This window comes from Setaria viridis, chromosome 7 (genome assembly GCF_005286985.2).
Source record: "Setaria viridis chromosome 7, Setaria_viridis_v4.0, whole genome shotgun sequence".
NCBI lineage: Eukaryota > Viridiplantae > Streptophyta > Magnoliopsida > Poales > Poaceae > Setaria > Setaria viridis.
In genome coordinates this window covers 21,096,154-21,109,355 of record NC_048269.2, presented here as the reverse complement: position 1 = coordinate 21,109,355, position 13,202 = coordinate 21,096,154, and the positions used below count along the sequence as shown (strand labels likewise).

Genomic DNA, 13,202 nt, shown 5'->3' with positions numbered 1-13,202 from the left:
CATGAGAGAGAGAGAGAGAGAGAGAGGGAGAGAGAGGGAGAGAGAGAGGGAGGGAGAGAGAGATCACAACACTTCACTCAACTCTGCTCACGGCCGTGTGGGGGTGTTCCTCTCTCTGGTACGTGTACCAGCCCTACCTCGACGGCCGGCGCGCGGCCGCGGCGAAGGGGCCGGGGGACCGATTCCCTCGTGGACAGCAAGCGACACGGTTTCGCCTCCGCTTGAGACTCTGCCGTTCCACTCCCACCTGTCTGTACTGCCAGAGACAATTCGATTCACAAATTTCCCTTTGTTTTCGACCATTGTCATCACACTAGAAATCTGAATTCGACTCGTCCTTTATAGTTGGGAGGACCACACTGGAAGGGGACAGTTACAAAGAGAGCTAGCAATTCAGACCAAAGAGGAAGAGCAAACGAAGAACAACCGTGGAAAAGAAACCACACTAGAGAAGCAGGTGCATGCACGACCCTTTCATCTTCGTTGGGATGTCCAGGGGCGGTTGCCTGATTGTGCTCGACCGATCAGTGGCGCCTGGCGAGCGCGAAGGCGGAGAGGAAGATGAGCACTATAAGCAGGACCATGGCGGCGAAGGAGCCGATGAGCGAGCCCGAGATGCGCTCGCAGAAAGAGTCGAACTGCTGGCAGATGGAGAACCAGTTGGCCCGCACGTTGCCCTTGTGCGCCAGGTACACGATCGCCGCCGCCGCCGACGCGCCGGCCGTCAGCAGGGTCAGCATCGACTAGTAATTCAAACCACGTTAATTAGTTATTAGTTTTCAGCAACTAATTATAAGTTCTGAATCCAATTGATCGGCTTAGCTTAATTGTTACCGCGTCCAAGAAGATGAGGATCAGACGGCTGTAGCGCGCCCTGGGCCTGATGATGTGCACGATGGACAGCGGGATGGACAGCACGAGGTACGTGCACACCACCGCGTTGGCCGCCACGAAGAACCTGCGGATTGCTCATCGCCACATGCATCAAATAAGTTAGCTATCCGCGAGGAGCGAACTAACAGGCAGTGAAGGCTTTCCAGGTTGCAGCAGTACGTAACCATTATATTTTCGAGTGGCGACTTACGTGAAGGACGGCAGGTCGCTGTACTTGGCCTCGAACTGGATGAACTGCGTGAAGAAGGGGAGGGTCTCGTTGGTGGTGCCCATGGAGATGGCGCTGCCGATGGTGCCGATGATGGCGAGGAACCGGAGGAAGATGTCGGCGAAGGACACGGCGCGGCCGACGCCCGCCGCCGCCACAAGGGGCGCCTTGGAGCTCTCGCCGTGCTCGACCACGACGTCCTTCGTCATGGCGTATAAGTACGTGTCCGGCGCAACTAATTGAGCTGCAGCAAATCGCGAGAAGGGAAGCTTGTTGCTAGCTAGGTGATGGCTCTTGCTTGCAGAAGCGAGATTGCCTTGCTGCTCTGGCTGTTTGCTTGGGATGAAGATGACTGCGTGCTACCGGTGGTCAGGGTCAGACCTTGTTATATACGCATGCCTGAGTTTGAGGTTTCCATTGTGGTAAGCTGCAGCTTATGCCCCAACAAAACCAACAGCTCGTTTAGTCAATCATGCTGAGCAAAGGTGGTGATTTAGGTGGCTTTGACAATTAATCCGTGAACACCAACTAAAGCTCGTCTTGGCATTGGCTGACTCCGCACCTGCTCTCACTTGCTCAAGCGAGGCTGGGCATGATCTTTTAGGACGTTGCCGAACCCAAACTTCAGTGTCTCGGGTCCTAGCATGTTCCTTCTGGTAGTGCAGTGCTAGCAGTGTTCTTTAAACTTTGTCGGGCAGCTTCCGTACGTCCCGGCTGGCTTCATCCGCGTTGAATTATGCAGTGTTTTGTCTGATTAAAGGCTCTCTAGTGTGATGGTTGGATGATTTTTCTTAAAGAGGATATACCATATCATTGTTGAAGCAGTTCAGGATCACACCGATGCAGCGTGCTTTGTTTGATAAAGGGTCATTGCTTTCCGGGGAGTACGGGGACTTGCCCTCTCTCGTCTCACAACTGGCATCTCTCCTTTTTTGGGGCATGGCAGATGGATTAGAAAGGCCTGAAATCTCTAAGCTATGGGCTGGGCCCTTAAGCAACTATACTGGATTGCAAAGAAAAGGCTCACCATATTATCAGCCCATTAGAGAACTGGGCCTAGAAGAGCCCGGACCAGTCAGAAGCCTAGCCCAATAATCCTATTCTTGAGTTTTCAGAGACCAAACAGAATCAAAATTCGCAGCAGTTTGATCAAACATAAAATTCTTTTTTTTCTCCAAACTGATAGTTGAAATGGGCTGCACTGCTCTTTTCTCTAAAAAAAAAGATCAGTGCAATTTGACCATCTGGCTGTCCCTGAGCAAGTTTCAACTGCTGAAGAACAAAGTGGTTAGAGAGACCGGTAGGCAAGTAATGCAATGCAAAATAATCTTATAGACCGGAAGAGAGATCGGAGGGAGCTGTGAAGTGACATCCCGAATCGACGCTTCCCAAGCCTGAAAACGGCACCCGCGGCCTTCCGCACCCTCCACAAGCTGACTCCGTGCCCCCTCATCAGCACCGAAGCCGTTGACTTTGCTGCCTTAATCCCCCCTTCTTCTTCCCCATCCCTCGTCTCGTCCACGGTCCACACCACACGCAACAGCATCCAAGAAGCAAGAAGCGGAAGAGCGATTGGAGGCGAGAAGCGGCGGCGGAGGAGGAGAGGAAGCATGGACCGGAACCTGAGCGGGTTCCTGATCGGGTGCGCGGGCGCCGCCGTGACGCTGCTGGCGTACCAGCAGACGGTGGTGACCAGCACGCAGTGCATCGCCGCGGGCTTCGTCGTCCTCCTCTTCGGCCTCTTCGTCAAGGAAGGCTTCATCTCCCTCTGATGCGCGCGTGAGGCGTCATCATCCCCCGTTTCTACTGCTTGTTGTTTTTCCCCCTGCTTGCTTCAGTTTCTGTAGCTACCGCTGTACTCCTCTTTTTTCTTGGAAAAGAAAAAACACTGCAATAACTTTTCCTGTAGCGCTTGGTTGAGCCATGTGACACGGATGATTGTTGCCGGTTGAAGGGTCTACTCTGCCGGCATCCATGTATGTTGTATCGTTGTATATGTACTTTAATCCTTTTTCCATTTCAAAAAAAAACTTTGATCCTTTTGCACGAGGAACAACAAACGAACATGGTCCCTTGGATTCTTGCAGCGTCATTAGCTTGGTTGTGTGTTGCGCTTGCGCCTCCTGCCCTTGTTTCTGCTTCTGTATCACTTTTGTTGTGCCAATTGGTCACTGTTTCGTATACAATTACAAAATTAAACTGTTTGAAATGCGAAAATTCGTCCCAGAAAAAGGATTCTAATTCAGTTAAGACAAAATCGATCCCTTGACATGAGTATGTTGGACTGAACTTCTGAAAGTAGTCTGCGGCGCTGCTCTTTTCACAACTAGTGAAATGAAACAAGATTCCTCATTTTACTTACTTCTCGCGGCAGATTTCGTGGAGAGTGCTCTCCTAGGCTCCTACAGTGGCAAATGACTATGGGGCTGTTCGCTTTAGCTTATAAGCTGGCTGAAAAGCTGAAACGGCTGATTTGTTGCGAGGGAAAAACACTGTTTGATCGGCTGATAAGCCGACTGAATAAGCTGAAGCGAACAGGCTCTATATGCATCTCTTATAAAAGTAGTACATGCCTCAAGACGGCATAGCAAGTTAGCAACATATGCCCGTATCTATGCAGACAACCTGCTCCTCTTGTGTCTTTTTCAACACAGCCCTGTTCCCCTGCCTCGACTACACATCTTGCGATACCGAACTGCACAGCGATAACAAAAGAACACCAACTCTGCGACACAGGGGCATGTCTTCTTCAGAACTCGTGAACAATCTTCTTCAGAGAAGAGTACGTCCCCGTGGCGGCGACCAGGGAGCCAAGAACGATGATCGCGGCGATCAGCGCGACCTCGGCCCTGCCGCACCGCGCCACGCCGAAGATCTTGAGGTAGAAGACGCATGGGAGCAGCATCGAGGCCATGACGCTGAGGAGCGAGCCCACGAGCGCCATCAGGTGGCCGAAGAAGGGCACCGCGAGCGCGAAGACGACCGTGCTGACGACGAGGAGGGTCCTGATCAGTATGTTGACGGACCTCTTGTAGCCGGCGGCGAGCAACCTCTCCTCGACCGCCGTCGCGAGCGGCGTCACCATCAGGGCGTACTTGGAGAACGGGCTGATCAGCGTCGTGTAGATGGCCAGCTTCGAGCTGATCTTGCCCTTCGGCAGGTTCAGCGTCACCTGGGACTTGACGTCGTCGCCGTACATGAGGTAGCCGAGGATCGCCATGGATCCGTAGTTCAGGGTGCAGGCGGCGAAGCATATGACAAGCACCTACAAAAGCAGAATACAGGATAGTAATTTCAGTTCAGCAGGTGCAGTAAAATCATTCAGCTTTGAATACTGTAGGTCTATGATACTGTTCAGTCACTATCAGATAGGTTTCCCTTCTGCTGTTCAATATTGAACCATTGTAGAAGACAAAACATTTGACACGTCTGTTTGCTACCAAACGATAAGGTGGCAGTGCAGCTGACTCCTAGACACTATGCAGCATCAAATGTCAGAGGTACCACCAAATAATAAGATTTGTTTTAAGGAACTGCAGGAAAAGAAACATTTAGCTACTTCACCTCCCTTTTGATTATGTGATGTAGCTCCTGTATACTAGAACACTGATCAGTCACTGTCAGACATGTTCTCCTTCGAGTGTTCAGAATTGCACTATTGTAGAAAGACAACAACTAACACGTCAATTTCCTACCTAACAAAAAATGGCAAATCATCCGAGGTTCTAGGGCTAGATGGACAGATGTGGTACAAGCCAGTGAAAGTTGTTGCTTCCCAATCAGGGCTAGCGTCAGTCAGATTGATTGGAGTTGATTCATGCTCAAATACTGCATTGTAGTTACATCTCTTTTCGTTCTTTTGGAACCCGAAACTCTTCTCAGCAAATGCCGTATAAATGGAAATACGATGTGTAGTACATGTGTTGTTAGTACTGAAGGTGTTTTTTTAAAAAAAAAAGAAATGGAAGAAGCCAGTGAAAGTTGCTTCGCAAATCAGATTGATTGAGCATCAAATAGTTGGTACAATGACGCTCAAATACCGCACCGTAGTTACATTTCAGTGTACCTGAAACTCATGTCAGAAAAATGGCATACTTTTACTCTTTTAGCTGTATCCCATATTCCCACTTCCTTATATTCGACACAAGAAATTGCAGAGGTAGCATGTGCTAAAAGAAATCAATATGCTTCCAATGCGAGTTATGCGTTACCTTTGAAAACTTTTTCTTTTCCTTCATGGAGTTGCAGAGCGTGGGGAAAATGGCATGGCCGCAGTAGCAGAAGGTGTACAGGCCCAGAGCAGTGGGCAGGCCACTGACGTTGAGCATCCTGCCCTGTCCCCGGAACCCGACGCCATCTGCAACGGCGGCCCACAGCACGCAGACGACCACGACCGCCGACGCGAGCACGCCGCTGGCCGACACGTACGCGAGGACGCCCAGGCTCCGGAGCCACGTGGTGGGCAGGATGACGAGCGCGACGAGCACGACGAAGAGCTGCTTCCCGGAGACGACGAGGAGGCGCCCGCCCCCGCCCCCGCCGCCGAGCGCCAGGCTGAGGCTGGTGCCCGGGAACAGCTTGTCGAGGTTGTCCCCCTCCAGGATGAGGAAGCCAATGGCGACGAGGTAGAGCTCGGCGTAGAGGAACGCGGACGCGGCGAGTCGGCCGCCGCGGCCGAACGCGAGGTCGCCGATCTCCGGGTACCCCCGCGCCGCCGCCGGTGACGCGGCCATGCACCGTTGGAGGAGCAGGCCCGTGTAGCAGCACACCGCCGCGACGACGAGCAGGAGCGCCAGGCTCAGCCACCCGCCCTCCGACAGCGCGTACGGGATGGACAACAGTCCGACGCCTGAAAGCAACCAAGAGGGAAACCAACGTTGGCAACCCTGCCCTGTGCCCGAGGAGAACGAACTGGCACGAACACTCACCGGAGAGGGCGTTGAGGCCATTGAAGCAGGTCCGCACGAAGCTCGCGCCGCCGGCGTCGGGCTCCGAGCCGAAGCACTGCGCCTCGTGGTCGTCGTCCGCCGCCTCGGCCTCCTTGCGCGCCTCATAGGCGTGGAGGAGGGGATGCTCCAGGCCGGGCAGCGAGGCCGCCGAGCCGTCGGCGGCGCCACGCGACGCCGCTCCGCCAATGGCCATCTCCTCCCTTCTTATCCGGCCGCTCGCTTCCGCCGCAGCTGCCTGGCACGCGATGGAACAGAAGAAAACACGAAGCCGTAGATAAGCCGTACGTGCCGCGCCCCGCCGTGCCAGCCGTAGATAAGCAAAGCCTGCGTTTGTTCTCTTGCCCGTCGGCAGGCACGACGAGACGAGACGCCAGACGTCAGACCCCACGGACTCGCTCGCGACGGCTTTTTGAGCGCGCGCGGCGCGGCCCGTGCGGAGGCCGCACGCCGAGTTGGCGACCGAGACTGCGACTCGGGCAAACCGCTAGCGCGGCGCGGCGGCCGCGCTCGAGATCCACGGCGTTAGACCGGCCACGTGGGCTGAAAGCTTCCGCTGGATTTGGAGCGCTCTTTAAACCTGTGAAAGGAATCAGGCTTGCCGAGAGGAGGCATGGAGAACCGAGAACGATGGAATGAGTACGTGACGAACGGCAGAGCGACCTGGACACCTGGTGATAAACGAGCGATGGTCTTCTACGGTGGACACACAACACAAGCCCCAGGCTCGATGGTTCGGCAACCTTCGTCGCATGTGGCATTTACTAACGCCATGCTGCATTGCCTGATGTTGAAGTTGAAGTGATCCGGAAGGATAATGCTCCAACCTTTTTCGAAGTGATTCCGGACAAATAAACTGGACTTCTTGTTTTTTTCGCTTCTAGAAACCCTCTATGTTTTGACTAATGCATCTCTGCTCCTCCATTGCACAGTACGTTACGTGTACAACACATGGCATGCTTATCTCTTAAAAGATGTGCTCCTCATACTTTTTTATTGCTAAATGCATGTAGAAACTCTAGGTTGTCTAATGAACAAAAGAGACGACATTAGACTATTCGAGCGCATGGAGGCACATACAGCCGCATGCTATGTGGTTGCAATAGCACCGTTGTTCTAGCCTTTGATTCGGAGAGCACAGCAGTTGGTCCGTTGCAGGCCTCCAGCCATGCACTCATGCCTGCAGGATAGGAGGATAGGGTAAAACGCAATGATCCGTAGGGAGCGGACGACATCGTTCCCAAATTCGTCCTTGCCATTTAGTTGCGGCCATGTGCAGACGACCAGCCAAAAGCCGTGGGGAGTGGCGACGACGTCAACCCAGGTCCACGAATCATACCGTCTCGTCGCCATCGCCCCAGTGAGCACCGAGGCTTTTTGTCCTGTGTACCGCGCGCGCGCGGCCGTGCTGCTCCTGCACGCACGTTGTCTACAAACTGGAAACCGTTTATTTTCACGGCGCGCGCGCCAGTGCTCGATGGGGACTTGGAGCAGAATTGTACGGGGAACATGAGGGCTCGCCGGTTGGGATTGAGGGGGAGGATGGATCCGGCGACTTAAACTGGTGCCACATCTTGCGCCTCAGTAATCCTCATCCAGTATATGTACTATGTTCTCAGTAGGAAGACGAGGGGCAAAGGTTTTCATTTTTTGGGGGGCTGGCAAAGATAAGGTGGCTAAACTGACCCTCTCAGGGTCTCACCGAGGTGAGGTGACTGGGCCATGGGCAACACAGGGCGCATAGAATCCGGAGTTCCTAGGTAGCTTCCTTGTGCTGGATAAGCAACATGGTTTTAAAGTTTATTAGGTTCAACTAATGATCCCAACTTATAGATATGTAAATTCAACATTTCGGAATATTACATTTAAGATTTTCTAAGAAACAGATTAACATTTAGAAATACTACATTCAACATTTTTTTTAAATGTATACATTTTCAACATTTTTACAATCCGTTTAAACATTTCGATAACTGCATCAACATTTTTTTAAAAAAAATAGTTGTGGCTTGCGCCGATGCCGGCGTGCGGCAAGCCGGCACGCGGGAGGGGGGTACCTAACGATAAGGAGCCGCAAGCGGGAGCGGCGATGCGCATGGTTGCGAGCGGCGCCTGCGGTGCTGGGAGCGCGTGGTGGGGCTCCAAGCGACGACGCACGGGGCCGTAGGCGGGAGCGACCGGGGCAGCGGCGAGCATAGCCGCAAGCGGCATCCCTCGGGCTAGGAGCGGCGGGGCTCCGGCCAGCGGCATGCAGGGGGCGAGTAGGTGGTGGCGGTGGCGGTTGGCTGGGGAGATGATAGGGTTTGGGATGGGGGCCCATCCGACAGACAAGGACGCTCGCACAAATCTCAAACAATAGAAGCCATATAACTAGCGGGCTACCTGAAGCCATATAGGATTGGCCCATAGAATCGCCACAGACCCTCAACGGTCCATCAACAACCATACTTTGCATGGAAATCCTATCCATCTTCCGGAATATTTTTTCCATCTTACCTTCCAAGATTGGTGCAGCTTTCCCCGACCGTTCAATTCGCTAGGCCTAACCTTCCAGATCTTTTTTTCCCATTCGTCTAGAGTTTTCCGTTCTATTCCAATCCAATATCGCGGTCATCCCCTCGGTCGTGTCCACACTGCTCGACTCGGCGGTGGAGAAGCTGAGCGACCTTGGCAGCGGGCGGCATCGCCGGAGGCGCCCACGCCAACTTCCGCGGCGCTAGCGGGCACTTGGCCGCCGTCCGCAACCTACTCCCCTCTGACACTTCGTTGGCCTTGCTACGCTGCGCCGCGCCGCCTCTGTCGCCGCCGCCTGCTCCATCCCTGGCCCTCCAGCAGCAGCGTGTGCTCTCCTCACCACAGGTTAGTCAGCTCTCTCCCGTGTGTTTTCCCACTATACTTCTCGTTGGATCCACCTCTGTAGTTTCTGTGTTGGATCTAAGACTTGGGTGAAATGGTGGGCTGTGGTTGGGTCCTGAGGTGCCGCAGTGGGTTGAGATGGAGTGAGATCAGGCCGTGGATTTACGGGTAGTTGTCGGAACACTGGAGGAAGGAGCCTGTTGGTATCTTGTGCTGATTTGGGCTGTGGACAAGTGCTGAGGTTCGCTAGATTAGCACTAAGGGCTCCTCCAGTGCTAGTACCCTATAATACAATTGTGTAAAGTTTGGTCTGAATGTTATTTCCTCGCAATTCTGTAGTTACCATTATGAGCAGGCTTGCACGGCCTTTCTTGTTTTCCTCCATTTCTATTAGGCTTTTTTTTTGCAGCTTCTGTAGAAAATTTTGGAGACGTTCTCTTTTAGGCTTCCTCCATTTGTTCAACACCCCAAATAAGCTCCTGGTTTGGTCTGTTCCTATAGTCTGCATGTCCCTACAGTAATGTTGAGTTGGTGACTATTCTTTTGCTCTTTTTTCATCACTAGAAACACAGTTGGGAGCCCTTTAACTATTAAAGTGTTAACACCATTGCACCAGTGATAAATAAGTTCTTTATTTTATTCATGGTTTCTAATTCGTACCCTTTTTTCTACTCCTATAGAGTGGATATTAGGTTTTATTCATTTTGTGTTCAAAAATTTGTGGCAACCCTTGATAATGAGTAGAAAAGGATTGTTGTATGGATTTCAAAAAAAAAAATATTGTAAGTGTCTAGGATCACTATCCCTACTGAATTTTTAGAATGGATCATGAGTCAGACATGCCCTTCTTCCTCAGAGATTATTGTTGAAGATAAACACATTCCTACCACAAAATCCATGGTAATCAAGATTCTTGGTATTCTTCAAAGCAATGAGACTGAGTGCATATCTGTGACTTGTGCTAAGAAATTCACTACGGCACATGTGCTCTGAATTTCAATGGAAGCTAAATTTGAGATGCAAACATAAGTAGATCTGTATTGAATATCTACACTTGTGTGCTCTGGATTTTACTATGGAATAACCTATTAGTCGTTTTCACTTAAGCTGTATTTCTACTTGTCAAAGCTGAACCTGTTGGTGAACGTTCGGAGCATGTTTGAAGCGTCCCCACATAAGTAGAGACTAAATATGATCCAATTATCAGTCTCAGGAGGCTGATAACACATTTATTCAACAGATAGTTCAGAAACCGTACAATTCCCGAAGGAGCGGGTGGGCAAGCCACACCCAAAGCAAGACTAAAGCGATAACAATACAAATCCAAGTTGCAGTCCAGTCGGACTCCGTGCTGCAATCGGAACTATGCGTCAGTGGAAGCATCCTGCAAAAGGGCCAACACCGCAGGCAGCGTTGGGTGCAGACGCAACCTCCTACTCGAAGTCCTCGGCGACGAAGTCCGGATCCTCCTCTGAAGCAACAACACAAGGGTGAGTACAGAAGTACTCAACAAGTCCAACCCCATCCACGGAGGGGGATACAACAAGAATATGCATATGATTCAACAAGGATATGGTTAAGGTCTATTTGCAATAAAGCTAGATTTTTGACACATGCGGAGTTTCGTTTTAAAGAATTTTCATGAAAACATTTTCTTAATAAACGATATATCAAGTGGGGTTGATCCTTCACAAAGAATCCAAGTTTTATTGCTACCGAACTCCCCGTCCGCCGTAGCGCACGGCACGACTGCCGGACACTTCCAAAATCCTACACACACACACACACCGTAAATACCAGTCATCTTCCAAAAGCTAGTTGTGTGACCGAGCCGTAACTCGCCCAATGCCGTGGACACGGCTACCCGGATAGGTTTTAACTCTGCAGAGGTTGTACACTTTTCCCACAAGTAGGGTACAGTATCACGATCACCTTAGTGATGGTACGGATCCTAACAAAGCCATTACCCACCTTAACCAATACTGACTAGTCAACACGGAAGCACCCAAGGGGTTAGCAACCCATCCACAGGGCCGAAACCGGGACCTAAGTCACCAAGAGCTTAGTCCTTTTCCAAGGGCTCCCGTTGCTCACCAGCACACCTGAAGCTTAGCAGTTTAGCTAGTGGGGTTTATGCTAAGCCGTTGCCCATACAACGGTCGAGTGGTTGTACGATGATGGAATTAGGCAAGATGACACATCAACTCGGTCCTTAACCATGACAAGATGGATATCTCCCAACTCTGCTCAACCACTAAGGTACGAGCTTAACAACCCGACATTCCACACAAGAAACGCCCATCCGTCTCATCCACCACCTCTCTTTACATCCGAAAACCCAACTCCTCAGTTGAACACACTCACACATTTATTTTCCGAATAAACAGATGTAGTCATGATTGAATTTGGATAATGAGTTCCTAAGCATTCTAGCAGTATTTATCATCTAAACAGAGCAAGTCATATTTAGAGATAAATATGGGACAACAAGGAATAATCATAACAATCAAGGGGTGGCTATCCAACCATGTCTTGCGATAAAACAATATGCATTTTATAAAAAATACCAGTAGGTTGTGTCTGAAAAACTGGGTATTAAATATGCATCAAAGGGGTGAGATTGGACTTGCCGTTCTCAAAGCCTTCCGGGAGCTCCTGCTCGCGGTACTGGTCCTCGGGCTCGGGCTCGCGGTCGAACTCCTCCTCGCGCTCCTCCTCGGGTACACCGCGATCTACGGCACACACAAACGAGCACACAATAAATAAAAAGGAAAAAGATTTTACCCGTTGAGCTCCGAACAGGAAATATGAATGGAAAATAGGTAGGAGGGGTATTTTCATGAACTTTGGATATGCCTCGGCGGAAATATATGAGAGGAGGTCGTGGTCGAATTTGGGATCGATTGGAGGAAGTTTGGCGCATGAAATGACGGGTTAAAGGAGTATTAGGGGCTTTAAAATAGGGTTTAGGACTAAACTGTGAAAACCGAGGACCTATTTGTAAATAGTCTGAAAAGTGGAAGGGCTTAGTTGTTGTTGGCGCTAGAGATCGGTCAACCGAATCCCAACGTCCGACACATGACCCGGGAGAATCTGCTTAACTCCTGTTCGGGTGATTGCCCTGGTGCGGTTCGCGCGACGTGCCAGCCAATCTGACTTGTTGATTGGCAAGGAAGGATACGTGTCAGGTCCAGAAATCGCGATCGGCTAAGTTTCCGATCTCGAGAGAGCTTATCAGCGAATCGGCCGATTTGCCGTAATAAAGAAATCGGCTATAAGGTAGCCGATTACTGTAGCCTTGTAGACAGAAAACTACTGGAGTAATCGATACAACGCTATGATAACAACACTAGGAACAGATCTAATCGGCAATAGATGAATTTAAAAGCAGAACATGAAGAAAGCTGAAACTACTGATTCCTAGCTGGATAACTGGTGATAAAACTAGAAAGACAGGTAAAACCTATGAATCTAGCAAATATCGATAACTAGTGAATAAATCTAAACGAAACAACAGCGATACGCTCGAAGTTAAAGCTTAGATATTACTCGATAAGCGGAACTTACAGAATCGGCCGGAGATCAAACTGATGCAGCCCTGCCAACCCGCACGAACTCGTGAAAAAGAGAAAAGTAATGACGAAGTCGTCTGCTTGAAAGTAAGTACGAGGAAAAAGTAGTATGTTGTATTGATTTGTTGATGATTACAGATTTACAAAGGTAGCTATTTATAGCCCCGTATAGATGACTTCTTAACCGACTAGAATTCTATCCCTAATTCAAACAGAAAACGAATATTTACAAGCACGATTCGTGCTAGGTTGGTTACTCTACGCTTCATGGGCTGATCTCCCCCTTATCCTTTTATTCCTTTCCAAGCCCATACAGGCCCAATTAACCCAACCTCCTAATCGGCCGATTCCTTATCGGCAAGAGGCAACCGATTGGGAACCCGGCACGCTCGACCCGAGGCGAGACAGAAGTCATCGGCTGATCTCGTACTGTAGCACCATTCGGCCGATTCCCAACTGTGCTTCTCCGTTTCCTTCTCTTCTTGGCGCCGATTTTACTAGTGACGAAATCTGGCGTCAACACATGCCCCCCAGTTTCGGAGTAAAACATAGTCTTTTACTTCGAAATTCTTTATAACCTCCCCTCCGAAACAGCCGCAATGAAAATATCCTTCCGTTTCGCGGTCTTCCAGCTGATGATTGCAATCTTTTTGAAACGGGCGCCCACGACAACCACTACTCCCGAAAAACTCGAAACGCCGGCGCGGTGAAAATCCCATTTTTACC

At 50.5% G+C, this 13,202-nt stretch overlaps 2 protein-coding genes across 2 annotated transcripts; both read right to left on the bottom strand.

The window, feature by feature from the left end:
* Nucleotides 1-274: 274 nt before the first annotated feature.
* On the bottom strand, nucleotides 275-1,481 carry LOC117865180 (casparian strip membrane protein 2). The gene is made up of 3 exons (XM_034749319.2): nucleotides 1,085-1,481; nucleotides 835-958; nucleotides 275-743 (listed from the first exon to the last, which is right to left on the bottom strand). The coding sequence occupies exons 1-3, from the start codon at nucleotides 1,309-1,311 to the stop codon at nucleotides 525-527; spliced, it is 570 nt and encodes a 189-aa protein (XP_034605210.1). The 5' UTR covers nucleotides 1,312-1,481; the 3' UTR covers nucleotides 275-524.
* Nucleotides 1,482-3,623: 2,142 nt separating this feature from the next.
* LOC117865517 (amino acid transporter AVT1I) lies at nucleotides 3,624-6,453 on the bottom strand. The gene is made up of 3 exons (XM_034749745.2): nucleotides 6,031-6,453; nucleotides 5,314-5,951; nucleotides 3,624-4,367 (listed from the first exon to the last, which is right to left on the bottom strand). Exons 1-3 carry the CDS (start codon nucleotides 6,242-6,244, stop codon nucleotides 3,852-3,854), a joined length of 1,368 nt encoding a protein of 455 aa, XP_034605636.1. The 5' UTR covers nucleotides 6,245-6,453; the 3' UTR covers nucleotides 3,624-3,851.
* Nucleotides 6,454-13,202: the final 6,749 nt, after the last annotated feature.

Coding starts and splice junctions, on each gene's coding strand:
- LOC117865517 (XM_034749745.2), bottom strand. CDS start 6,244: ATGGCCATTGGCGGAGCGGCGTCGCGTGGCGCCGCCGACGGCTCGGCG. Junction 5,952..6,030: donor TGGCCTCAACGCCCTCTCCG/GTGAGTGTTCGT, acceptor GGTTGCTTTCAG/GCGTCGGACTGTTGTCCATC. Junction 4,368..5,313: donor AAAAGAAAAAGTTTTCAAAG/GTAACGCATAAC, acceptor CTGCTTTTGTAG/GTGCTTGTCATATGCTTCGC.
- LOC117865180 (XM_034749319.2), bottom strand. CDS start 1,311: ATGACGAAGGACGTCGTGGTCGAGCACGGCGAGAGCTCCAAGGCGCCC. Junction 959..1,084: donor AGCGACCTGCCGTCCTTCAC/GTAAGTCGCCAC, acceptor AGCAATCCGCAG/GTTCTTCGTGGCGGCCAACG. Junction 744..834: donor TCCTCATCTTCTTGGACGCG/GTAACAATTAAG, acceptor TTGAATTACTAG/TCGATGCTGACCCTGCTGAC.